At 33.6% G+C, this 26,395-nt stretch overlaps 3 protein-coding genes across 4 annotated transcripts in view; 2 read left to right on the top strand and 1 right to left on the bottom strand.

Moving 5' to 3' along the window:
* Nucleotides 1–961: 961 nt before the first annotated feature.
* On the bottom strand, nucleotides 962–7,065 carry LOC109544332 (GTP-binding protein SAR1b). Of its 2 annotated transcripts, none has more exons than XM_048663660.1 (6): nucleotides 6,935–7,065; nucleotides 6,596–6,644; nucleotides 3,427–3,546; nucleotides 2,982–3,047; nucleotides 1,670–1,905; nucleotides 962–1,615 (listed from the first exon to the last, which is right to left on the bottom strand). In XM_048663660.1, the coding sequence occupies exons 2-6, from the start codon at nucleotides 6,636–6,638 to the stop codon at nucleotides 1,499–1,501; spliced, it is 582 nt and encodes a 193-aa protein (XP_048519617.1). In that variant the 5' UTR covers nucleotides 6,639–6,644; nucleotides 6,935–7,065; the 3' UTR covers nucleotides 962–1,498. The 2 variants fall into 2 exon arrangements, with proteins under 2 accessions (XP_048519617.1, XP_048519608.1); XM_048663651.1 differs by lacking the exon at nucleotides 3,427–3,546 and adding an exon at nucleotides 3,592–3,747 and having other exon boundaries at nucleotides 6,935–7,042.
* A 613-nt stretch (nucleotides 7,066–7,678) lies between these two features.
* LOC109541476 lies at nucleotides 7,679–14,171 on the top strand (the record flags this gene model as incomplete). Its single annotated transcript, XM_048663647.1, is given in 4 exon segments — nucleotides 7,679–7,700; nucleotides 12,684–12,899; nucleotides 12,958–13,153; nucleotides 13,494–14,171. Coding segments are annotated over 3 exon segments (963 nt in total). The 3' UTR covers nucleotides 14,080–14,171.
* A 3,077-nt stretch (nucleotides 14,172–17,248) lies between these two features.
* LOC109545660 (calcium-activated potassium channel slowpoke) overlaps nucleotides 17,249–26,395 on the top strand; it is a 105,569-nt gene continuing 96,422 nt past the window's right edge. The window contains exon 1 of the mRNA XM_048661624.1: nucleotides 17,249–17,548. The gene's annotated coding sequence lies outside the window, so the exon portion shown is untranslated. The remainder of the gene's footprint in view (nucleotides 17,549–26,395) is intronic.

Genomic DNA, 26,395 nt, shown 5'->3' with positions numbered 1-26,395 from the left:
AAACAAACTTCTGCGGATGGCCATAGATGCGCCCTGGTTTGTTAGAAACTCCCAAATCTACAGGGACCTGGAGTGGGAGCCACTAAGAGAGTTTCACACAAGGAAAGCGGCTGAAGACTTCGAGAAAGCTGGAAGGCACTCCAACGAAGAGCTGCAAAATCTTGTAAATTACACACCTGAAAATCTGGGATCTGGAGGGAAAAAAGGCCCAGACACCAACTAGCCCAATAGGGCAACAGGTAGCAAACGGCGTAAGCTGTAAGTGAGGTTATGTAGTGATAGTAGTAATCGCAGATCACAGCGGTACTCTGTAATCTGTGGTAGCAATTACCATGCACATAGAAGTAAGGTGTAAATTAATAAGATGTCCATGCTAGCAAGCAGCTAGCATGGAGAGAATGCGATGCTATGGTATACGGATGCCGGAGCTGACAAATTCTTAAAGAGGACTACAAGTTTTAAAGGATAACTCCCGAAAACTCGTAGTACCAAAAAGGGGGTTTTTTAGTTGGTAAGAATCCAACACTACCCAGGGTTCGGAACACTGGGTGTCTTCGCGAAGATTTTTATTCCTCCAGCCGCCGGGCAAACAAAAAAAACAAAAAAAAAAAAGTAAAGAGTACGAATTATTTGATCAAATCTGTTGCTGTTTCTGAAAATTAAGTCGCTAACAATACTCAAATTTATTCAGCATTTATCAAATTACAAAGCTGGGGATAATTTTTGTCGAGTTTATATTAATCCTCTAATGTTGCAATAGCATTTTATGAATCACTTGACCTGTACGAAGTTGAAGAACAGTGACATCTTTATGTAATGCAATATTACAAAGTAAAAAATATCTAAATCAGAAGTGACAAAAATAGTTCCGGCGTCACTAGGACGTGCGAATGGTGAAATCTGAATTCCCCACTTCTGATATGGCACCTATTACTATAATGGAAATTGATAAAAACTTTGCTAAGGTACGAGAACACAATTTATTATCAAAAAAGTACAAGTATATTTAAAAGAATGTGTAATATCAGTTGTCGACTTCCCCCAATTATCAACAAGGTAACAGCAATTACTCAAGTAATAATTGCAAAAACTCGTTACATACAAATGTAATAGCAATTTAAAATTTTAAGCAGCGCTGTTGAAGACCAGAACGTGTGCTTCTATTACTTTTTTAACCTTCATAGGATTAAGAAACATTATAGATAACAAAAAAGTCAAATATATGGCTAAGCGAGCTGAAATGATCGTATAAACCCAGTTATATAAACACCCCGCACAAACAGATAAAATCGTTTAGCTACCTAACACTATTTCAACAAGACTAGTCAACGGGGAAGCTTTAACAATAAACGGAAACAATTTATGGGAAAGAAACGCTTTAAATAAATAATTACCTATAACGTTCCGAATTTTTTTTGTGTGGTGTTCGATCAGATTTTGACACGTTCCTTCTTAACAAAAAAAAAATTTCACGGGACAAATAAATTATATTAGTGACTCAGTCGATGTACTGTGCCAACCAGCGGAACCCTTCGCCGTAACCTTGCCTTTTCAAAATCGAGCACATGAATAATTCCAGTGGACGGCCAGGAAGGTCTGTTCTTGGTACTTTTCCCTTGAAAATTACTCACACGTGTATCCACTTTTATAATTCAAATGTTTGACTTACCTTTCCCGTTGTCTGTCCAAACAGGGCAAAATAATTTCTAAGTTCATCTTCTGAAGCGGCAGAGGGCAAATCGATCTTGTTGCCTAAAATCAACACTGGGCAATTTGCTAAACTTTCATCGGTTAATAGAGAGTCCAGTTCTTGTTTGCTTTCGACGAATCTTGACCGATCGCTTGCATCTACTAGGAACACGATAGCATCAACTGCTGGGAAATAATCTTTCCACACCCTTCTTGCTGCAAAAAATACCGTTTTTATTGAAGTACTCAGTTCTAAATGATTATATAAGTACATGTTTTCGGGTGAGTTCTTATGACACAGTTTCTCTGTTTTTTTTTTAATAAAAATACTTTATAGATAATAATATAATCTCTGAATAATTTCACAGTATCTGAATACATAAAGAACCAGAGGTGGAACTAGTAAAGTAACTCAACTTATTGACGTTTCACTTTATAGCAAGCCAAATATATGGGAAGACAAGCTACAAAGTTTTAGGAACCATAGGGAGAATATTTTTAAGGCAGTGTTACGAGTAGGTATAAAAAATTTGATTGGCCCAATATATTCTTGTCTGAGAATAAGTTATTGAAATTTTACTAAATACTTATTGGCCGTATAATGATAATGTGAGTAGATTTCTCATAATGTTCGTATTGTACAATTCAGTCGTGGGTCATAATTTTTAAGTAAATATTTAACCAGCTGAGTATTTCATACTTTTGGTAAATTTCGATTCAATAACGAACTAATGGCTAGAAGGAGATAACATCCGGCTTATGGATGAGTCCATGTCCGGATCACAAACGTGGGCAATGTTGAGGTGCGATTGAGAATATTAACTTATTTTTTTAATGTATTTTTCTATTGTGAAATGAGTTATTCACATACATTTTCTACATTACTTTTGGATGTATTATTCCAATCGCCCACAAATAACTGTGTGTTTTACATGATGTAACTTCGAACGCCTTGAAGTCGTTTATTTGTGCCATATGACCAACATGGGTGAAAAAAAAAACGTTTGTACATAAAAAAACACACTGAGAAGCTCCACCCTGCTGCCAATATTGTGAAGACAAATGTATTTGATAGCTAAAAACAGTACGTCGATAAAGTCAGTGAAGCCTAAAAGATATGCGGTTTATCTAGACAACTCTCAATATTACCGCGCGGTATAGGGAGGCATTTTGCATAAAAAAATTGTATCTGTTATGTGGACCCAAGCCCAAACATTTCTTCCTTAAACTGCATCTTTAATACTTTGATAAGTTACTTTTGAAAAGTAAAAAAAAAAAACAAAGAAACATACCTTGTAAATGGCCTCCTAAATCGAAAGTTGTGAATCTCATGTTTCCAATAGAAAGTTCCTCTGATGCTAAAATGGAAAAAAAATCAGCTAGTTAAAATACTTTAAAGTAACTAATTATGAATTATTTAAAAATCATCAAACATCCCGAAATTCATTATACATATTTATGAAATTAAAAGTAGTAGTATATAGAAAAATAGGTGCTGAAGAAATTGCGATTTGATAATGTCCACCTCGAATCATTTTCGACTAGCATAAAGCAAATTTCAGTCAAATCGGCATTAAACACAATTCAATATTTATACTTCATTATTATCAATCAAATCGCAACTCCTATAAAAATTAACAACTCCACAATGTATATCAATTTTAAACATGATTCGATGAACTTCACAAGTAATTATTCTTGGAAATAAAACAAAACAAAAAGAAGTATTAGTCTTACTAGGGTGAAGTGTGGGAAGATGCTGAGCTAGCCGATCGTCCTTGAGCATATGTAACAGTGTAGTTTTTCCCGCATTATCCAGACCCAGGAAGAGAAGCTTGCCAGATTTCTTCCACAAACCTAGACGCACATGCAAACGATTAACAAAATCCACAAATATCTTACCTAACGGGTCTTGTGACAAATTTGCAATGTCTGTCGATTGTAATGAATGTGGCACAAAATCGATTTCATTTTCCTCAAACAACTGCTTAATTAGCGTCGCTTTTCCTGAACGGGACAGTCCCAGAAATACATATTTCCGTTTCGTGCTCAATAAGCCTACATCATTTTCGATTATTTGGGAAATACAATCGCCATATGATTTATTGGATGTTAAGGATGGTACGGGATATAAACATTAAAATTCGTTATACAACTCTAGAAAATGTGAAATGAAAAGATAGGGGGTAATTTTAGCGGTAAAATGGCAAATTTAAATTAATTTGTATCTCTTAATTAAAAACATTATCTTGATGTGTCACTGTGATTTTGCTTAAAATTAACAAACCCCAAGTCTAAATTGTTGCCAGTTTTGCATCACTTTAAATCTAAACATTTTACTTTTGCTAAAAAATCAGCATGAATCAACGAAAACAATTATTTTGTTTCATTTAGTACTCATTCAATAAATGGAAATTGACAATTGTTAATAACATAAATTAAAAATATAATATTAGGTAATACAAAGCCAAAATATACCGTGTCCGTGTAACGGAAGGAAAAGAGCATTTAAAAATATGTTTTAGTTTATTTTTCAAATTGCTTTCTTTCCAGAATTAAATGTCTAGGGCGATTAATACGAGTGCAAAATCAAACAAACATTATTTAGAAACATGGGGTCCATTGGGATGAAATTGTATCATTTTCTAAAACATAATTTGCAGTTATTTATTATGCATCTGAACTTTTTTTTGCTACATCGACACAAAAATAGTCACTTGTCAGGGTAATTGTAATTTTATTTTGAACAATGCTAAATTAAAGTAATAATCCTCTTTAAAATTGCATTTTTCCGTTAATCAAGATATGATGGTTATAAAACACTTTTAACAATAGAGCTTTACTGATACAAGTCGCTAATGTTATGTAAAATCTATGTTAGTTTTCTCAATAATTTGACTTGGTCTGCAACATATTAATTTAATTAATGGCCGATCATTCTAAGATATTTTATTCATTCATATTTCACCGTTTATTGATTCATTTAGGAGACCAATTCTGAGAAGAAACCGTTGTTCCGTATAATAATAATAATATTTTTTTGTTTTAATGCAATAACATAAATTTAAAAAAAATACATATAAATACATTGCTGCCGTATTTCTGATATAGTTTTTTGCAAATTTCTCAGTTTTTAATAACAGTTAATTTCTTTTACTATTTTTCTGTACTCCTATAACAGCGCCAGACAACACCTCCAGAGGAATGACGCCAATTTTGAATCACCCTGTATAATAGTAAATAAAAAAAATTCTTTCTTAATTCAACTTTAATCTTCGACCCATTTGAAACATTTACCGACTTTAGTTAATAGGTTTAAAAATAACTAACTTAAGATGACAAACTTGATAAAATACTATAATCCTGAAATGTTTATTATATTGCAAATTCGTCATCTTATGCTTTTCTTATTTAGAAAGAGAACAACTTTCAACAGAATTACGGAATGATGATGGGCAAGCGTGGTTATTTTAAATAACAAAATAGTGTTTTGCGTCAAAAAGAAGTACTTCAACCATTAAACTTGCAAACAACTTAAACATTTTTCAATAAAAAACATATTTGATTGCTTTAAAGGAACATTTTCATTAATTACCATACTGCACCAGAATATTTATGTTATTAAGTATGTAATAACTGTAAAAAAACCCGCTCCTGATAGAAAAATGAGGGATTCAATTAAACAAACATTAGTTTTTCACAGAGTTTTTTGTTTCAACTTTTCCTGAAAGAATTTGTATCAAAGTAGGACCTGATTTGTCAAAGTAAAATACACTTTTTTTTGGCTCTGCAAAATCTAATTGCGGACTATTTTGTCATTTGGGCAGTGTTGATGACGCGCTTGTCATTTATTATAATAAAATTTATTCATAAAAAGTATTCAGAATCGTTGCGAGAACTTAAATTTATATTGTTTTTTAGTTAGAGTTAAGCATATATGCGTGGGACACCCTGTCTATTAATGCATGCATGTATTGTGAATGTTTTAATAACAATGAAACTGTGTGTCTCACAAAGTAACCCTTTGATCTTAGCTGAATGTATCTACCTACATCAATTTATAATAATAATATTTTTATCCACATTAATAGTATGATTTTGATTGAATATTTGTTGAGCATATAATAAATAATATGAGTATGTATATCACACAGTGATTTATTTTTGATACCTAGTGATTTGGGTAGAGATTGAGTGATATTATATAATTTTAATATTTGGAGTATATAAATGTGAGTATATTTCACATCAAATTAGCTTAAAAGTTAAAGAATTCTTTGATCTTTCATAATAGAATTGTAGATTTAAATGTTTTCTGACCAAAGGGTTTAGTGATTGAGCATATATTTTTAGCTTCAGTAATTTGCGATCATCTGACAAAATAATTAATAATTATGAAAAGCAGTTGTCCTAAATAGGACACGAAACCTGGGCAATAATTTGTTAAGGCACGTTTCACGTCTGTAGCGAAAGTTAAAGAAATGTCACCCAATTTAATTATAATTTTCTTTATTTGAATGGTTTACTCAATTACATTTCACCTTATTTGCAGATATTATCTAGATCGATTAAATTACATGACGGAAGTTATTGTTTTTCAAACCAGTTAATCTTTGCTATAGTAATTAGTATCTACGTACGCCCTATAGTATTAGCATATAGCATAATTTCTGTTAAAACGGGTTTGCCGTTCAGAAATGAAAGAAAAATCCAAATTGCTAAGGAAATATTTGAACCTTCAAAAAGTTGATTAAATTTATTAAATAAGAAATTTTGAATAATTTCATTAACAAATTCTAGTGAATTAAGGTTCTACAATATGTCCACTAAAATTGTATTCAGTGACTGATGAACATGAACAAAGCATAGTTAGGACAGTTCCATTTCTAGATTACTTTGCACTTACCCAAATAGCCTAAAACTCCAGTAAACCAGTCCCAGATAAACATGATGATCTGTAAATTAAAACGCGATAGTTAATACAACGTTGGATATATTTGCTAACTGATTATAGTTAAATCAGTGACTAGTCAGTTTCATGTATCAAAAGTGCGAGACCAAGGTTCAATGCTTAAGCATTAATTATTTCGGAGACAACTAGCTTTTTGTAAAACAATTATGCAGTCTATATTCACTGACAATGTAAAACGTCACTTCAAACAACGAGAAACCGTCAGAACAATGGAATTATGCCATAATAAACATTCGAATTAAAAAATACATCAGTTGAATGCACAATACATACCAAAAATAACTATATAACGGAAAAATTCTAAAAATGTATTAGCGAATTTCAACTAAAATAAGTGAAAGAGCCAACCAGATTGACACTATAACGATGTGTGATGTCACAACTTACAACTGGTTTGTCAACTTTCAACAGTGACGCCAATAGTCCAATTTCTAAACGTCTGAGCAAGTTCAATATGAGAATAATAGATTTGTTTATAAATTGCCCCTAAAACAATCGTATAAAATGTATGATCAACGAAACTAATAATGGAAATATTTAGGAACCAAATTTGTAGAAAACTGGCATTTTGGACGTATTGCCAACTCTGTCGGTGAAAAATATTCTCACTTAAAAATGTATATTAATAAAGTATGTATATCCCGCATTATTTTCTACATAAGTAATTTCAGTATGTTTTGCCTACTTTTTACGTTGTTCAAGTAATTTTCTGTCAACTAAACATCAGATTATGTGTAGCTAATCGTTATATAAGTGACTGTTTATGAACGCTGCCAAGTATATCCACTGGACAACAATTTATCAACATGACAACCACGCAACAGCTGATAGCTTTGTGATTGTTATGTGGCACGTCAACGTCAGCTGTTTAATATTAAAAAAATCAACAACACAGGTCCTTTTGATTCGTTGCTACTACTAATCAATTTCCCGTGTGTTTAGTTCATAAATTGTTATGTAAAAAGTTTAATTAAATAAGAAATTAGTGGAAAGAATACTTACTGTAAATTCCATTAGTATGAGATACTATGAACCTAAGGTAATGCATTTTGTTTTACTTACAATTCATTTTTTTTTCGCAATAAATAAATGAAATAAAGTATAACAGGTTATTTACAACTGTATGATTGGTGTCTAACTCAAAGTTCGTCGAACAGATTTGTTGGTTGTTGTCTCTTGAAATAAACTATAGAGCTATAGAGCTATAATAGTAATAGAAGTTCTATCAGGGTTTAAACCTATTGCCTTTGGTGAAGATTTCCAACTGTTTTGAGTTGTCCCTAAACCAACCTAGTTGAATGACAAGTCGTATTTCGGCGATTATAGTAATATTAGGTAGTCATTTTCCATTATCAAGTGTGTAATTTGCAACGTATTTACCTAATGCGGGTATTTACAGAATTGTCAATTTTCTTTTTGAAATAAATCCCATGTTTTGCTTTAGATGTTTCATTTGTTTTGATCTTCTCAGACATCATAGGACTTCTATTATTTGGTTCTTGCTAGCCTTTTGAGATTTCAGACTGCCTAAGTAACGAAATAATCCAAAGCTATCGGTCTTTAATTTGCAATCATTAATTTAATGAAAACATCATGTCTAAAGGTAATTTAGGGATTTATCAAATTACAAAAATCGCGAAACTGCAGGGCTTGCATTTAGAAAAAAAATTTGCTTGGTCCTCGATTGTTTTCATATTTGGAATGCTTCCTGCAAATACATATTGTATTGTATGAATGAAGAACATTTTATATTCACCACTTAATGCTCAAGAGCCCAAATCTCTATTGATGTGAAGAAAACACTTTAATTTTTGTTGTTTGCTAACTATGACAAAATGTAAAAACCTTTAAAAACGCCTAAGAAAGGTTTCCATCTCTCAAAAATTTGTAATTTTGGGGACAACCGTCGTTCAAGAATAAGTAGGTAATCGCAAAATATCAATAGCTGCTCATGTCTACGAAATTGAGACATTTTCGCAAAGAGTGATTTGAAAGCAAATGCAAGGATTAAAGCTTGAAAACAAATTGTAATCATAACATTTTTTTTATGTGACGTTTGTCATCTTTGCATCTACTAAATCTTCTTAGAAAGATACAATGCACTAAAAAAGATCCCCACTTTATATCTAATTTCCGCACAATTTTTAATAATTCGTTCGGCTCCATTCGAATGCGGTATTTGTCTAATATGGTAAATGACCCAATTTCGTGTAAAGGAGCTGTTATTTATACCTTGCTATTTATTCGTCAAATACGTTTTTCTCTAAAGTGGCTTATTTTTGAGAGGTGGAACAAATATGTACTTATTTTATAGGTGTTTTGAAAGGTTATTTCGTTTTTGGTATTGAAAATTAGTAGAATATAGAATATTAAAAAGTTTGAGTTTTTTACTTCACCAGGGGATGGTTTTTTCATTTATCTGAGCGATATTTGCAGGAGTAGAGTAAATTTGAAAACAATCAGTCAACAAGTAGCGAAAATATGTATATAATAAAAATTAATTTGAGAACCTAAGTTTGTGGCCCTGCAGCTCCGTTATTTTTGAGATTTCGCAGAATAGTATATGAACTTGAGTCATTAATTTGTCTTGTTATGTAGGATCATGATACTATAACTAACAAGATAAGCCCACGCGTCGATTGTGTTCTGTCTCTCTCATCGATATGACGTCACCGAGTGACAAAAACGGCCGAGCGCCTGAGGCTGAGAAGTACCTATATGCATTCGTAGATACTTCGTTATACGTTCGCACGTGCTTACTTGCACTGGCAAACTTAATTTCGATAAAAAAAAAACACTTAAATAACAGTGTTTTACAATGGTGCATTGTGCATTGGTGGGATGTTCAAGTAATAGCAACCGAAAAAGCAAGAACCCTTACGAATTACATTGGGATGGTTTAGAAAATTTGGCCGGATTCATTGCTTTTAAATTGCGAAACAAAGAAAACCTTGGTTACATTTCAGATTCCACTGACATGTATTTTTCTTGGGTGAAGCATTTATCTGAAGGCGGATTACAAAAGCCCAATGAATATTTTTTAATAAAATATAATGGACAAAAAACTATTTGAAAAACTTATTGCAATGTGCCGAACATGTTAATTTAAGTGTCGATTCCAAAAACCTTTTCTTTCGGTGCAAACTATATTTTCAAATAAGAATTTTAAACCGACAGCTAAAAGAAGTATCCAAAATACGGAAGCGAAAAATGGTCAAAATAGTTAAATAACTAACATCAATTGTATTTCATGAAATAAAGGAACTTATACGACATGCAATTTTATTTTATTAAAAGTACCTACTCACTAACACTCCAAAATCAACCATTCTTACAGTTTCCATGAAATGAATAATCAAAATAGTTGGATAAATCATCATGAATCGGATAAATCATCATCCGTCCATAGACAAATCATAAATAGAATACATAGTTTATCTAGCTATACCGTCATAATAGCTTTGCTAATAGCCGTCATCCATTCTTGTCACGCCGTGACGTCATGCGCGCTTCTCTTCGAAATTCGTTCGGCAAGTGAGCTTATCTTGTTAGTTTTAGTATCATGATGTAGGATCACCCCTTGAATGTTTTACATATCATTTCCGGACACTTTGTGTATTTAATCTGGTATTTGTAGCATACACAATGCATTGCGCCCTGAGAATATCTAATATTTAAAAAATCAGATCAAAATTATTTTTTTTATATATTTTGTTCGAATATTTTTGTCTCCAAGACAAGGATCTATATTATCTGTATCATTGAGTAAGTATCTATGTATAAGTACCTATCTACAAAATTAACTAATAGCATTGCAACTAAAACTTAATGGCATTAAAATGTAAAGAAAAGTTACTCAAAGCTGAAGAAGTAATTGAAAATGTAGGATTTCGAGGTATCTACAAACACCAATAAAATTAATTTAAATAAAAAGTAGTAAATGGATTGTAGTAACATTTTTTCTCTAAATAATAAAATGTGCGTAACATCAAAACCCAATTAAACCCGTTGTTTCTTAAATAATGTTTGATTTAAATATATAGGTAAGTATGTATCCTGTTCCAAATCACATCTGAAATCCGCGTTTAGACAAACGAACCGAACCTTGTCCCGTACAACCGATAGGGGCGCTGAGAAACGTAATCAGTACTCGTCATTGTTAACTGCAAAAATCAATGATTGGTAATACTTTCCTGATATCCTCGAGTCTATAACATAAAACAATACTTACAGACTTTTCAATTTGAATCTATTTGTGTAACGGCTTGCAAAAGCTGAAGACACTGAGAATTAAAGAAAATAAATCACAAAGACATCGGACCAAAATAAGTCAAATTTTATTAGTTAAAGAGTAGCTATATTTAGCCGCCAGTGGGCATTTCGACTTCTGAACTCGCGCATATCTTCGCCTACTGAACTCGCGCATATCTTCGCCTACATGAGCTTTAATCGCGGTAGAGATTTAGGATCGATTCTAGACAAGTATGGAACCGATAACGAACAGGATAAGGGTGCAGACTCAGATCAGAACTATTTCATTCCGCGAACGCCTAGTTCGCATGTTAGACACCAACTTTTAGTAGTACCAACAGGATTTTAGTTACGTTGTGCCTAACAGTAATTTCCCGCCTAACAGTAATTAACTGAAATGCAATGGAGTGAAAAGTGGAAAGACTGATTTGCTGTGGGTAATGACCATGGTTGCAAAAAGTGGTGGTTTTGATTCATTTGATTAAAAAAGAATTATTAAGTTTGTTTATGTTTATCGTTCATTCATTCATTATTAGCCCATCCTCGTCCACTCCTGAACGTAGGCCTCTTCCAATTGTCTCCAGTGTAGTCGATCCAGTTTTTTCCGGCGTGTCTCTGGATGTGGTCCCTCCACCTCGTCTAGGGTCGCCCAACCCTTATTTTTGTTTCCCTAGGTTGCCATGGCCTTGGTCCACTTGACTCGCTATATGTCCAGCCAGTCTCCAACTTATTCCTTACCACCATTTCCATGACGTCTGAGACTAAGTCCCTCTCCTAATGCGTTACTCATTCTGTCCCTAATGCTAATACTCAGCATTGAACGTTCGATGGCTCTCTGACACACTCTCATGCGATTGGCACTTTTTTGTGAGAAAGTGAGTCTATGACTAAAGCGACGTCAATGTCGTAATACGTCATAATCGGTAGAATGCAGCTCTCGAACACCTTCCGCTTTAGATTAATTGGAGTTTTAGGATTTCTTAGGATGTGAGAGAGGATTCCATACATGCTTTGCCCAGGTAAGGCGCACCCTTCTTGCAATCTCCAGAGTTTGTTTTTCGCTCCCTAATTTTAAGGATTTTATGGTATGGTCTAGGTGCTCGTATTCATCCACTGTTTCAATATTATTGTTGTCTAGGATGGATTGGGTGTTAGGTCTCATGATCTTGATCTTACCTAAGTTCATCTGAAGCCCCACTGCTTGTGATGCTTCTTTTAGGTTCTTGACCATGTTGGTGAGCTCCTCATGATCATTGATAAACAGGGCAATGTCGACAAACTTTTGCTAGGCGTGCAATTGTGGATATACGATTTACAGGACTGCTCGAAATTAATAATTCATAAACTCATTGTACGTTGAATAAAGCAAAGCACTTCGGACTATTTACTTTAAAATCGTGGAAAATTGTCTTTATCGCTGTTTACGTTGCTTTTCAGTTATCTCCTGGTGTCAGTAATTTCTCAGTTGGTCACATACACTATTTATACTATTACTAGTTAACAAATATCAATAAAAATGTGTTTTTTAAAAAACCAAAAAGTAGTTTTATTTAAATTGTATTACAGAAAGAAATGAGAGCTTAAGTGGCAATGGTTCACACAATGTTTTTGTTGAAAAAGAGTCAACCACTGACCGTTACAAACTGATTTCAGCAATGTTTCTAATATGTTCATAAATGTTTCTAGCATTCATTATTTTGTCCTTTACGCACTTACAGACACGTACTTGCCAAAAGTTCTATTATCATATCTATACTATTTTGCTTTTCAGATTAATACCCACTAGCCAATTAGTTAAACTATAAAATGACTGGAAAACTAAAGAGTAGAAGTATTACTTCTTATCACAAAAGTTTTTCAGCTGCAGAAGGGATAGACTTTTCAAATTTTCAACAATCTGCACTCGATAGTTGTTTGGGTGAAGAGTTGAAAGATGGGCTAGGTACAGCAATAAGTACATTTTCGACCAGCGCCAGCGAATTAGATGGTAATAGTGGAACTCATTACCAAACTAAATGTTTTGCGATAAAACGGAATGGTTTCAGATTTAGGTCTTAGACTAAGTGGCCTAAGCTCAGGCAGTTCTCTAAGTTGGAGCGAAGAATACGAGTCAGAAGTAACTAGAAAAGTGCAACTTGAATTGGAAAAGATCGATATGATTTTTAAAGGAGTGGAAAATGAATCGGCAATGTACGATATGAAGGAAATAGCAGAATGGAAACGTTTTTTTCCTAATATCTAGTAAGTTAATTAAATGATACATTAAGTACCTAATTTACACAAGGTGTTACATGTGGCTTGTGAACTTCGGAAACAATGTATGCAAAGATATAGAAAATCGTAAACCATCAGTATTTCACCAATCAATAAAATTCAATAATTTTTTAAAACATGCTAAAGATAAACGTTATCGTTAGCTAACAGACTACAACTAAACCAGTCAAAACCAAATATTTCTTCTGTAGCTATTCTACATCTAACCCCAGTAACTCCTTAGATTAGAAGGACTAACTCCAATTTGGCATGTAGGGATGCAAATAATAGGCAGCTATGTTCACTCTTTATTATAAAACTTTTTCAGTATCCTTGGATGTAAAACTCCAACAAATTCACCAGATCAATCCGACACAAGTTTGCCAGAGGAGGATCGAATCGAAAATTGTATTCAAACGCAATCAATTTTTCCAAAAAACCGACGTTTTGTAAATACTAATCAGAGACATGAAAATATTTCTAATGGCGTCTTAAATCCTGTACGGTATTGCAATTCGTTGCCCAGAAAACTGAAGAGTCTGGAAATTGAGCACTACCTCAAAATCTCTTCAATTCCAAGTTCAGATTCAAAACAAAGAACGAGAACTCGAGATCCGAGACAAGATTCGAAGGAATTAGTGGGCGATGTTTCTCCAGAATGTACTTCACTGCCGTTTATTGCTACCACACCCCTCAAAGCACAATGTGGAAGACAAATTGATCGAAATAAACCATCTAAGTTGCTAATTTTACCGCCTATTAATGCAGCTTTCCGGTCGATTTCAGCTACCCCCCGAAAAGCGCCAAGTAAAAGTATTTATGGCCGATTAAACAGCATTAATGAATTGAGAGCAGCCAGATTGAAAAGCGATTTAATGACGTTATTTGATAATATTCCTTCTAGCAATAGGTGATGAGTGTTATTGACTGCAATGTGTATATGTTAAATTATGTCCTAGGGTATACATAGAAGATAATAAAAATTCGATATTTTTTTATGTAAGTACCTGGTAGTTTCATTTTTCTTCATTAACTTTTGGGAAAAGAATGGATTATATCATCAACAAACAATCTGACATAGTCAAACCAAATCAACATCGTCATCGGCATGTTTTTCTTAAACAATTGACATATATCAAAAACTATAAGAGCCAAGTTAACAAAACTAGGGTGAACCAAACTCGCAATTGCAAGGCCAATCCAACCATGCTAAATAAATTAGGTTTGCATTTAAAATAATAAAGTTAGGTTTTAGTTTTCGTACACCCTGTATAGCTAGAGGGTGAAATGTATTTTATATGGTTTCGGCACGACTCGTTGTGACTGGAAGCAAAAGTTACAGTTTCTAAAAAAACTGCAAGTTGAAAAGGTTCTAATGCACGATCTATGTAAATCACCCTGTGTATTCACGTTTATTTTTACCATCGCTTTCAACTAAAGTTGCCACTTTAGGACGTGCAGCTGATTACGTGATGATTGGTACCGGTAGATATCCCCCCTTTGTCGAACGAATAAAGATCGATAAGAGATCAAAGACGATTAGTCGTATTGCATGAAAAATCCTCTACAAATTAATACATTCTGTACTGTGAACTACTGTATCTGTGAAGAAAAAGTGAAAGGGTTTCCTACAGAACTTAAGTCGGACCCTCCAATCTAAGCTTTCAAGATCCAAACAAAAGAAGATATGCCATGACAACAAATTAATATATTCAGCTTTATCTTTCAGAAAACTTTGCTGGGTTTCCCCTCCCCATCCATCGATTTGGAAAACGCTGGTCAAGGTAGTTCCTTACAGTTTGCCGATCATCTACAGGACATCCGCCATGCTCGAATATCAGGTTCTGACGAATATTTAGCTGCACAATTTCCAGCAGTGGTGGCAGGTAATTAATAAGAAAGTCTTCGTATCTTTGCCCATTTAATATTTCTGGCAGAAAATGTGGCCCGATTATTTGATCGTTTATTACACCACACAAACATTAGCACTGCACCGTCTGTGGTAATTACGGTTCGACGTTAAACGGGGATTTTTCTTGGGCCAGTAATGAGCATTATGTAAGTTGCTAATCCGCTCGATTAAAATTTGATTCATTGGTCCATAAAATTCTACTGAGAAAATTTGAGTCCTCCAAGTCGCGACGCGTACGCTCGTCGTCGGATCTTCTTGAAAAACCTTAAGAATGGCTTCTTCGTCATTAGTGCCGTAATGTGCCGGAGGTCCTTCGTGAATTTGTGTGCCTTGCACTTTTTATGACTCCCTGACCCTTCGATAGGTGTTTGCAAAGATACGGATTTTTGGAAGACTCCTGTTTGGAAATCAACGCTTATATTCGCGGTGCGCTTTAGTACGCTTTAGCTTTTCCGTCGCAAAGTCCATAAATGTAAATAATATCTGCGTATTCAGCATTTTCTAACGCTGAATACACAATATGAAATACAAAATAAGACTCTCAACTAATGTGAACTCACTCTGATGTGAATTACGTAAAACGCAAAAATAAGGTGACAATAACTGAAGATAATCGACACTTGAAATGACAGAAATTATTAATTTTGTTAATCAGTGACAAAAACTAGCAGAGCCAACTTTCTAATAAAGTCAAGAGATCTTTTCTCATCCAAACTGAACAGGAATTTGAGCCATCATTTTTATTGTTTGAAAAATCAGTGGCGTAACATTTTTTTATTTAAAATCAACAGAAGTGCCTGTGCCCACGCGACTGGAAAAGCTAGAAACAATTTTTTTCTCACGAAACACGTATTGCTGTTAGGTGTCTAATCCTGTAAAATTAAAATTAAAACAAATAAAATGTTTCGGGCTGAAAGACCGATTGGGTCGATAGCCTTTTTCTGTAGGAAATAAAGATTATTTATATATTATTAAATATTTTAAGCGGTTTCCACAATATTAATAAATAACATTTTTTTAAATAAAACTTTGAAACCCTGTAGATCGGGTGTTTTCGGAACATGCTCTCTCCAAAATCACTTGCACTATCACCTCCTGCAAGGAATGACTTACTTGAAATCCTACTTACCAAACACCCTGTATATTGAATAGAAGAGGAGATAAAATGCAGCCGTGTCTCCACCCAGCAATAGTCGAAAAAGTGTCAAAGAGACTCGTACCGTCGCCGTGTTTGACCTATATAGTACTTCTATCTAGGTGTATCAGATGTGTCGGTGTTCCCCTCGGCCAGAATGTTCCAGAGCTTCGCCTATTTTACCTTGTCAAAAGCCTTCGTGTAGTCCACGAAACACACGAGCATTTTAACATTAAACTCCCTGGCTTTTTCCATGATCTGTCGAAGGCTCAATATCTGTTCTCGAGTACCTTTCCCTGGAACAAATCCAGTATGTTTATCTGGTATTTGTCTGACGAGGAAATTATTCAGCTTCTCGTTCAGTATCTCGATTATGATTTTGCTGGCTTGCATTTTTTTGGCACATAGATAGAAACATACATAGTACATAGATAGAAACATAATTTTTTTAAAGTTTTTATGTTTTGGGAGCCTTGCTGCACTGCAGCGCATATGTACCTAACACCAGTTAGCGGATTAGGGATTTTCAATACAATAATTCAAAACCAGTTGACTCGTTTTGCTGCTCACTGTATTTTGCTTCGAACAATTTGAATTATTTTTTTCGAGCTTGGATATGTAAAATAATTCGTGCTTACACCCGAATTTGAAATAATCTATGACCAGTAGGAGAGAACGGATACAATATGGAATATGTTGTCTCATTATTGAATGTTTGAGTTTTCCGTAGAATTTAGGACATATTTTATTTAAAAAATGTATCCTTCCTAATCTATTAAGATTATCTACACTGTTGAACCAAAACTGCCTATATTTGGGACAATCAGGTAATTAAAAAGTTACGCACAATATGCGCCAACTTATCTCTGCGGTGACTGTAATTTTTACTGCATGCATTAAATTCTGATTAGTTCCCGTACGAGTTTTGGGCTGGTTCCCTGCTGACTATTTTCATATAAATATAATATTTTTAGTTACAAAATATTAAAATTGGAAATATTTGGCCTGTTTTAGTGTAAAACCGAGTGAAACTGTCACCGCATGGCGCGTCGCCCAACTTCGCCAACACATTGATTTGCCGCAGCGGGTCGCGCCGGCGTCTCGACGCTCTAACAGCCGGGCTTCCGTTCAGTCGCGATTCGATTTTCGTTTCGAAAGTTTATTTAAAAGTTAGTGATAATATCAGAATTTATCGACTGGCCAATAACAACGCGATAGTGCAAGGTGCAAATTTCTGCTTGTTTCAATTAATGTGAAAAAAAATCAAACAATAGAAAGACATTGGTGATCAATAGTTCCGAGCCCAAGATGATGTTGGTTTGAATTTCTGATTTCAGTGAGTATTTGAAGAATTTGTTTAAATCGCTCTTAGTAGAAGTTATAGATCAAGAAAAGGGTAGTTGTGCAATAAAACTTTTACGGGAACGCGAATGTTTCTGAGTCTGTTCGGTATCGATAAATTCTATATTCTATAAAATAAAATTCTAATGAGGTCAATCATGGAAAATTTAGTATAGTCGCTCAACCTATCAAAGGTTTGTCTAAGCCTGGCAAAACTTTGATCGTAGTGCTTATAAAACTTTAAATCAGTTATTAATTCAGATATATTCAATGGTCCTACATATACAATAGAATATTCTATAGTTCAGATGTTATTTCTGTTGACTTCCCTTCAAAAACGTGATCGATTTGCATTCATTAAAGGAAATTGAGATATTTTTTGTTATACCGACAAGAATTTGTTCCGACCATGTTTAATTGTTTTTGTAATTAGTAAATAATTCGTGGCTTACCGAGCCGTACAAGACAAATTGATCTTGGATGAACTCATGAGATATCGTTCGAATAAACAGGTATTCTAATTTATTGCATTTAGTGAAAAAACCATTGCGATTTGCAATGACTATGAGTAAACATTACTTTTCAGAAATATACTATGATTTTGTTAATCCGTTAGACAAATTATTGTTTTTAAATAACACAGGACTCCAAGGTTGTACGGAAATAACATCTAAGGGGCCTTGAAGGCACGGTGGAACCTAAAAACTAATAAGTCTGGTTTATTTTTAATGTCTCTCTTTACGCCAAAACACATACATTACCGTACGGTTTGTGCTTCCGCTATTAGCAAATAGTGGATTAAATTGATAATTGAGATTCGTTATCTACACAATAAAAAAAATGTAGTAGTTGGTATACATTTACTGAGTTTATAGTGGCAAGCTTTTAGCAGTTAATCACAAAGTTCATAACTAGAAAAATCATTGGTTACCATTCTACCACCTCCATCTACACTTTAGAATACAGGGTTGAAAAGTTTCGTCATCAGCATCAGCAGAGGACTTTATTGTAACTTGTAGAGCCAACTTGACACGTCAACCGCATGATCAGAAAATATTTTGAAAGCTCATTCTTCGATAACCAAAATTTACTTGCGGGATAGTTTGATTGAATCTACGCGGTTGATCCTGGTTGGTACGCGTTCAAATATGGAAAGCAAAACGCGATCTTTTGGCATATTGCACTTTTTTGCTTTATTAAAGACGAAAATTCTGTTCAAGCATACGAAAATATTTTATATGTATGCAGACATAAAGCCAGTGTGAAAACAGGTTAGCAAAATGCGAGTTGAGAATGCACCATATTCTGCAAGGAAACTTAACGCTGATAAAGGCATTCATTGAGGCAAACCATCCAACAACATCTCGTTTAAATAACTAGAGATTAAATTTTGTAAATTGGACAGTTTGTGATTATTTAAAACGCTAAAACTGCACAAAGTTCGACTTAGGCGTTCTTCCTGTTCTTATGGAAATACATTTTCGCCATGGCATTTTGGACGTCTGCGATTTGCAATCTCAAACTTCAAGTAAATGATTCATTTTTCAAGCTTGGGACGAAAAATGTGATGCCATTACGTCCAAGTAGATCATAGTTTAAAAAACATGAAAATGTCCTGTTTTCTGTTTGGCTGGACAGTTTGAACGAGCAGCTTGGATGGGATATCCTGCCACACCCACCACATTTACTTGTTCTGTTATCTACCCATTTTTTTAGACGGTAAAAGATTTACTTCATAGGTAATGGTAAAAAATCTCATTTTCTCCTTTCGAGATACTCCTGTATCGGTACTTGAAGGCATAGGACTAGAATGGGCAATACATCATTAAATAAAACATTATTTTGCTATAAAAAAAATTTTGCTATGAATTGTGATCTACTAAGATTATTCGCAGTTGCCGCATCCAATACCGTACAAATTGTCCTAAAATCTGCGAAAGGAAAGAGTGCCTCCTTTTTAATGTTCGAAACCAACTAGGATGCACATTAAAAAGAAAATATTCGAAATTTAAAGGAATTATTCAATATATAAACGTTTAGCAGCAAAATTACAATTAACATCTATTGTAATAAAACATGATGCTTGCTGAAAATTTTGTACATTTGCAAAATATGTTTATACAGGGTAACTTCAATCTCTTAGCAGAAGCAGTTTATTTAGTCCTAATTTTCTTATAGATTTCTTAAGGCAGGAAAATTGCATATAACACATAAGGTATAAGAACATTTGAGAACGGTTTTATTTTCACCCGTATGAACATTTTTTCTTACTACCTAGGGTGACTCTAAATTAGGATGTATATGATTAGCCGCATATTCTACGACCAATAATACGAGATACAGGGTGTGAAAAGTATATATTAGGGAAAAGTTCACAAAAGGAATGGAAAGAAACTAATAAGGAAGCCAGTGCAAAATACGGAGAATGCTGAGAGGAAATATGCTAGAAGGCAAATATACTAGACGAACCAATAAAATCACGACTGAACATTGGGAAACGCACTTTAGGGATCTATGCAAGAAAGAAGAAGAGGAAGATAAGGAATAGACAAAAATCGGTCATGAAGAAAACAACGACATAGAATTAACAATTGACCCCAAGTCATGATGCAATTAAAAACACCTTAAAATCCCTTAAAAATGGAAAAAGTCCCGGAGCAGACGAGATTACTAACGAGATGCTTAAATACGGAGGCAAACCATTATAAAATAAAATACAGACCCTATTTAAAAATATCCTAGAAGAACAGAAAATACCAAACGAATGGAAGAACAGTATAACAATGCCCATTTATGAGAAAGGACAGAAAGCACTCCCAGAAAAGCATCGTGAAATAACCCTACTTGATAGCGCTCTTAAAGTATTCTAAAGGAATAAAATAAAATATATATATAAACAAGGACGATTCTGAGGGAAATCACCAAGACCATAAGAATAAGAGAACAACAAGGCTTTCGAAAAAACAAATCCACAATAGATGCATAATTCATAGCCAAGCAAATATCTGAAAAGTCCCTAGAATTCAATAAACTCGCATACATGTGTTTCATCGATATGACTAAAACTTTTGACACAATGCACTTAAAAGATGCCCTGGAAACAATGAGAACAAAAGGGCTGAACACCAGACTGCTTAATTAATACACGACATAAACACCCAATGCAGAACAAAAATTAGAGTATGTCACATTGAAACGGAAGATATATACGTAAACATAGGAATTAGACAGGGAGACTCACTCAGCCCCTTCATCTTTAATGTGATAATGGATAAAATAATAGAAAATCTTCCCAGAACGGCGGGATACAAAATGGGAAGTACTTTTTTCCATGCCGTACGCTACGCTGACAATGCGGCTCTTATTGCAAATTCCGACGAAAACTTCCAAAGACTACTCCATTCTTTTAACACGAAAGCAAAAGAACTAAATATGCTCATCAACACCGAGAAGATTAAATGTTTAGTAATATAAAAGGTACCGATATATGGTACAAGCTGGAAATCGACTGCAAGATCGTCGAACAAGTAAACCATTTCAAATGTTTGGGAGCATATATAACGAGCCATGGGAATCTACCTCTCGATGTAAGAGAGCAAACAATGAAAGCGGTTCGAATTTTGGGATGTTAGGAAAAACAAATAGGATGCGGATTCCTAAATGCGGAAAGCAAAGTCAAGATATATGAAACGGCAGTAAGACATATAATAACATATGCAGTAGAAACAAGACCAGATAAAAGCAGAACAGTTGAATTGAAGACCTTAAGGAGCATACAAGGCAAAACTCCATACGATAGAGTACGAAATGAGGACATCAGAATACAATGCGGGATAGAGGACATAGGGAGATGGGCGAGACAGAGAAGAAGAAGATTCTAGAACAAACATGTAGACATAATGGAAAACAACACCCTCGCCGAAAACGCAAAAATGAACAATCCAGTAGGAAGGATACCACAGGAAAGACCACCGGAGCACTGGAGAGAATATCGGACCTCATCCTCCGGAGAGGACATGTTGGCAAAAAGCAGGCAATAGCCCACTAATATGTGTCCATATTAGAAAGAAGAAGAATCTCTTTTTTGTGAAACGCTATGAGTAATTTTCCTTCAACATTTGAGTTCTCTATTTTGGAAGCTTTTTTGTTCCTTATACATATTATCGTATCTGTCCTTCTGGAGTCATTTTAGTATGATGCGAACTGTGATTGGGTAATAATGCAAACCCGCGTCTCAAAGAAAATTTATAATATAAAAACGAACATTTTTAAATCAAGAAATTACAAAACGAAACTAAACACAGTTTAAAATAACATGGACTTAAACCAAATCTAACAAATCTATAAAATGCATAATAAAACATTAAACCTGACTGTATGTCGTAAACGAAACGTTTGCGGGCCCATGTTTATATGAACTGTTAGTCTTATTTTTAATAGTAGAATATGCGGCTAAAATTATGCAACTCAATTTTAGGTTACCATGTACGAATCCGGATATTTCTTTGACTTTTTATAATATTTGGAGTGCGATTCTTTCGGCCGCAGTTTCTAATGGTGACAATGAATCAATATTTACATTTTGAACGCGTTCAATTTGAATTTAAATCATAAGTTTAGCTCAGGGAAACACTTCCAAATGTTTGCGGCTTCCTCTTCAATTATTAAGGAATAGAAAACGTTCAAGAATTGCGCTTACGTCCGGTTTCCGCTAATAATTACTAGCTTGACCATTTTGAACGGAACACGCCTAAAACAATACGCAAAACAAAAATTTGAAATTAAAAAATGGCTCCTATAGAGATATTTTATAAAGTTTTTAGGAAGATTATATTAATTATTTTTCGAATAACAAATTAATTGAATAAAATAATATTATTAAACTTTTCCATTGCGACTGATAGAAACAGAAATGAACGAAATGTAGAAACTAAGTCATCAGTTTTTTTTCAATTGTGTGAATTTTAATTATGGGCTTTAATCACATTTTGCTATAAACACGGTTACTTTTGACTCATGGAATATTTTTAACATTATCAAGAGTGACGATGAGCTTTGTCATTAACAAAAACAAAGAGTGGGTGAGTACCTGTCGATTAGTCTATCTCAATTACCATATTCCCAACGCTTTTAGGGAGTTTGGTAAAAATATTTGTCACGTGAAGATGTGCGTGCAGCTTAATACATACAAGTAAGAATACTTGATTATTACATTCGTTATACTCGCTATGAATTCTAAATCATTATTGCATCAGCTCAATCGTCAGCTCTTATAAATTATGTATAGATGATTTCATAGGATTTCAAGAATTATTACGTTATTATATGTCGTACTGCTGATAAGTTCCTGCATTTTGCAGATTTATATATGTTCGTTTTATTAGCTGTTTATACATACTAAGTTCCTCAGAAGCAAATCGCAGTACACAATCAATAACACATTTTAATTTTGTTTATAATTGAAATGCTTTCGTTGATTAATATCCACATTTTAAAATGAAATAATTCTGAATCAGAAAATCGGAAATTGACGGATGGTCATACTATGTTTTATCGGTTGCTAGTCTTGTGTTTTTGGATTTTTAGTCAAATAAAACTAATATTATCTGTATGTATAAATTCTTTTCTCCCCTCTTTTCTTCCTGTTATTTACCTTATCGCTATATTTCTGTAGTGGAAAAACGGAAACGCAATTCTTTTATTACTCCATGGTTCCAACTTAAATAAAACTTAATATGGTGTGTTATATGGCTGAACAACCTCTATCAATCCTAAAACGAATAAAAACGTTTATGGAAAATTGAATGGCAGGACAATTTAGGACCGTTTAACATATTTTTTCTTAAAAAACTATCTGCAAACAGAACCGCGCTTGGTAGAAGAATATATTAAATTTGTACATGTACAAGCATGTACAAAGCAGGTCATTTTTGGCAAAAAAATGTAGAATACCTATTTTAAAATCTTTGCCAAAATCTGCCATAGGAAATAAAATTTCTTGCTTAATAACATAACATTAAGGAAGTACAGAAGATATTTTTAGCAAGTTATTTATGTTTGTATCAAACTAAATACTTATAATCTACTAGCCATATATCAACTGTTTATTGTATTTTTTTACACCAACTATTAAAAAAGTTATTTCAAAAAAACTATTAGATTGGTAAGAGGAGACCATCGAAAAAACATTATAAAAGCCCATTAGAATTTAAGCTAATTTAAAGTCTTGTTAAAATTCTCAAATAGGTAAAGTCACACTCTACTACTACTAAGTAAATATTTAAGAATTTTGATATTTTAAGTGGATTTTAATCGACACCCCGTTAGTACCTAAGTACTAAAGTCCACAATGCAAGTTTCGGGTTACAATTTCTTGAAGACTTGAAGATTTTTTTAAAATAATCAAAATAGAATTGGATATTAATATGGAGTACTTTTGCTAATACACTAAAATAGACGTACTCAAAAAATCGTTGATGATGGTTTGAACATAAGGTATGACTTCTATAGCCACAATCTCTGTGTATATCTTATTCCTGAAGCCTGCTAGTAATCATCCTATTGGTATTACTATTTTAATTTTCTGAAAGGCCCAACAAGAACAAAAAAATTCAAATATGTATAAGTATGTAAGAACTCACATTAAGGCAGAAAAATGCAAATACGATTACAATTTGATAAGGTAAACAATAACATGGATCATCGTCATTCTAATAACTCAAACTATTCTAACTGATGACTGTATGATATCGAATCCAAGATAAATTTATGAATTATTTTAATTGATGAAAAATATAAATTATAAAATTTCCTGCTCACCGTATTCGTTTAAAACTTTATTAGGTTCTGCGCTTCCTGAAACAAGTCTGAAATCACTTACAAAATCAAATATGAAGTAGAGTGGCTTTAACCCAACTTAAAGTAATCAGAATATTATTATTATCAGACCAAATGCATGAGATAACATCGTAAAAATCATGTAACTTTAAAAAAGAACTAATAATGTTCGCTACAGATGTTTGGCAAATATTGTTGGTTTTTATGCACAAGCAAGCCCCCACAGGAGTGTTTGAAGCCCATTAGTTCTCGGCAGTTGGGTTTAGCTTAACAGCGATACTCCCGAAGGCAGGCATTTTAAAAAAGCTCTTAATTTCTCAAAATATGGCTAGGCATTTATAAGTATGGGGACGTAACGAAAAAAATATTTCAAAAATTATGTTTTTTATTTTACTTAAAAAATCTAACTAAATCTGAAAAAATATACCTTTGTATGTATATAAGACAACACAGTGCTTTGGCTACAACTTGAATCGTAAAAGTCTAATAACCCATTCAAAAATCATTCTTTTATTAGTTTACATTAACTTGCACTTGTTTAATCTTCTCGACATTTTGTAGTGTAGCACACTTAAACTGCAATGAACGAACACTAAAGAATTCTAATTACTCTAATTTGCATTGTTGAGAATATTTAAACGTAAAAAATATCACCTGAGTTAGTATTCCAAATCATTTTCAAATTTCCTGAACGAAGAACTTTTTAATCACTGTTGCTCAAACAGACCATTTAACTGGCTAGAAAACCGAGTTTATAGAACTTATAAAATATATTCGTTTATTTTCAGGTTTAAATTCAATTAAAATAGGGAACACTTGGGTATCATTCATTTAATGCCTGCGATAAAATGTCGTACTATTATTTTAGTTGTAAGCTGAGTGAATCACACTTCAAAATGCGTCAAAGTAAGAAAACTACTTAAACATGAGTTTCCGACTTAACGTGCCAAAAATCGCGGATTCGGATTAAATTTTATCATCTAGTCCCCTTTACCACATCGTTGCACATCGTGTAGCAAAACACTGATACACGGTTAGGGACACATTTTACTAAAGATACACCGGTTTAATTTGTAGAGTTGTAACATGGCAAAATCTTCATTTGAAACATCGCTAAAACGTAGGTGATTTAATTTAAACAATTTAAAATATTTACCAGAAATCCGTTGCGTTTTGTATCTGACGTCTGCAAAAATATTATTATTTTCTGGTTCCCTTCATATTTTTTCCTTTTTAGGGGTTTTTACTTGTAAACCATTATATGTATTGCTCTTTCATGTACGAATGCATTTTTTATTTTGTGAGTAAACTTTGAGGAAATCGAGTAACGTGTTATACAGGGTGAATCAAAATTCTCATTCCGTTTAAGTGGAAGTACGTTTTGGAAAGTACAAAAAATAGGGAAAATTTTTTTTTCGAAAATTTCTTAGAGATATTCTTAACAGATGCATATCGAATTTCATCTTTGTTATTACGTATTATTTTGAAACTGTCTCATCTTTGATTGGTAGTCCATTGGAATACCTAAGCATTCCTAAGCAAGTTATGAAAATTGTGTATATTAAAAAGCGAAGCCACAGGTTTTTACGTAATGTTAATAATGCAGATTACATTGAAAGACATTGTTGCATAATTTCTGATCTAGCGTTGTACATATTTTTTTGATAATAATAATGTTTTTACAATTTTTCCTGTTCACCTTAAGCACCCCCAGAGGAATGACGCCAACTTTGAAGCACCCTGTATAGTTATAAGTTCTCTCGGTGCTCCTCATACCCCGATATTTCATAAACTGTTGACAACTCATGCAACATAAAAATAACAATTTGAACTTAAAGTCACCTTAGCGAACATTCTGTACAGGGTAGTTCAAAATTGGCGTCATTCCTCTGGAGCTGTTTTCCTGTTTCTGTGAAATTACAATTAAGTATTTTGAGGTTAATATAACGTTGTTGCTTTGCCGTCAGTGCTGCCAACCTTAAAGGGGCAAATGAGTGATATACCT

This window comes from Dendroctonus ponderosae, unplaced genomic scaffold, assembly GCF_020466585.1.
Source record: "Dendroctonus ponderosae isolate FM_Combo_2020 unplaced genomic scaffold, Dpon_F_20191213v2 Dpon_F_20191213_1, whole genome shotgun sequence".
In the NCBI taxonomy this organism is placed as follows: Eukaryota; Metazoa; Arthropoda; class Insecta; order Coleoptera; family Curculionidae; genus Dendroctonus; species Dendroctonus ponderosae.
The sequence above is the reverse complement of the archived record's forward strand: the minus strand, read 5'-3'. Positions and strand labels throughout refer to the sequence as shown.

Bases quoted from the DNA above. Each gene is read 5' to 3' on its own strand.
- LOC109544332 (XM_048663651.1), bottom strand. From the start codon at position 6,638: ATGTTTATCTGGGACTGGTTTACTGGAGTTTTAGGCTATTTGG. The intron at 3,748-6,595 runs GTAAGTGCAAAG...AAAATGATGTAG, and splicing joins TGGAGTTTTAGGCTATTTGG to GCTTATTGAGCACGAAACGG. The intron at 3,048-3,591 runs GTAAGATATTTG...TTTCCATTTTAG, and splicing joins TTTGTCACAAGACCCGTTAG to CATCAGAGGAACTTTCTATT.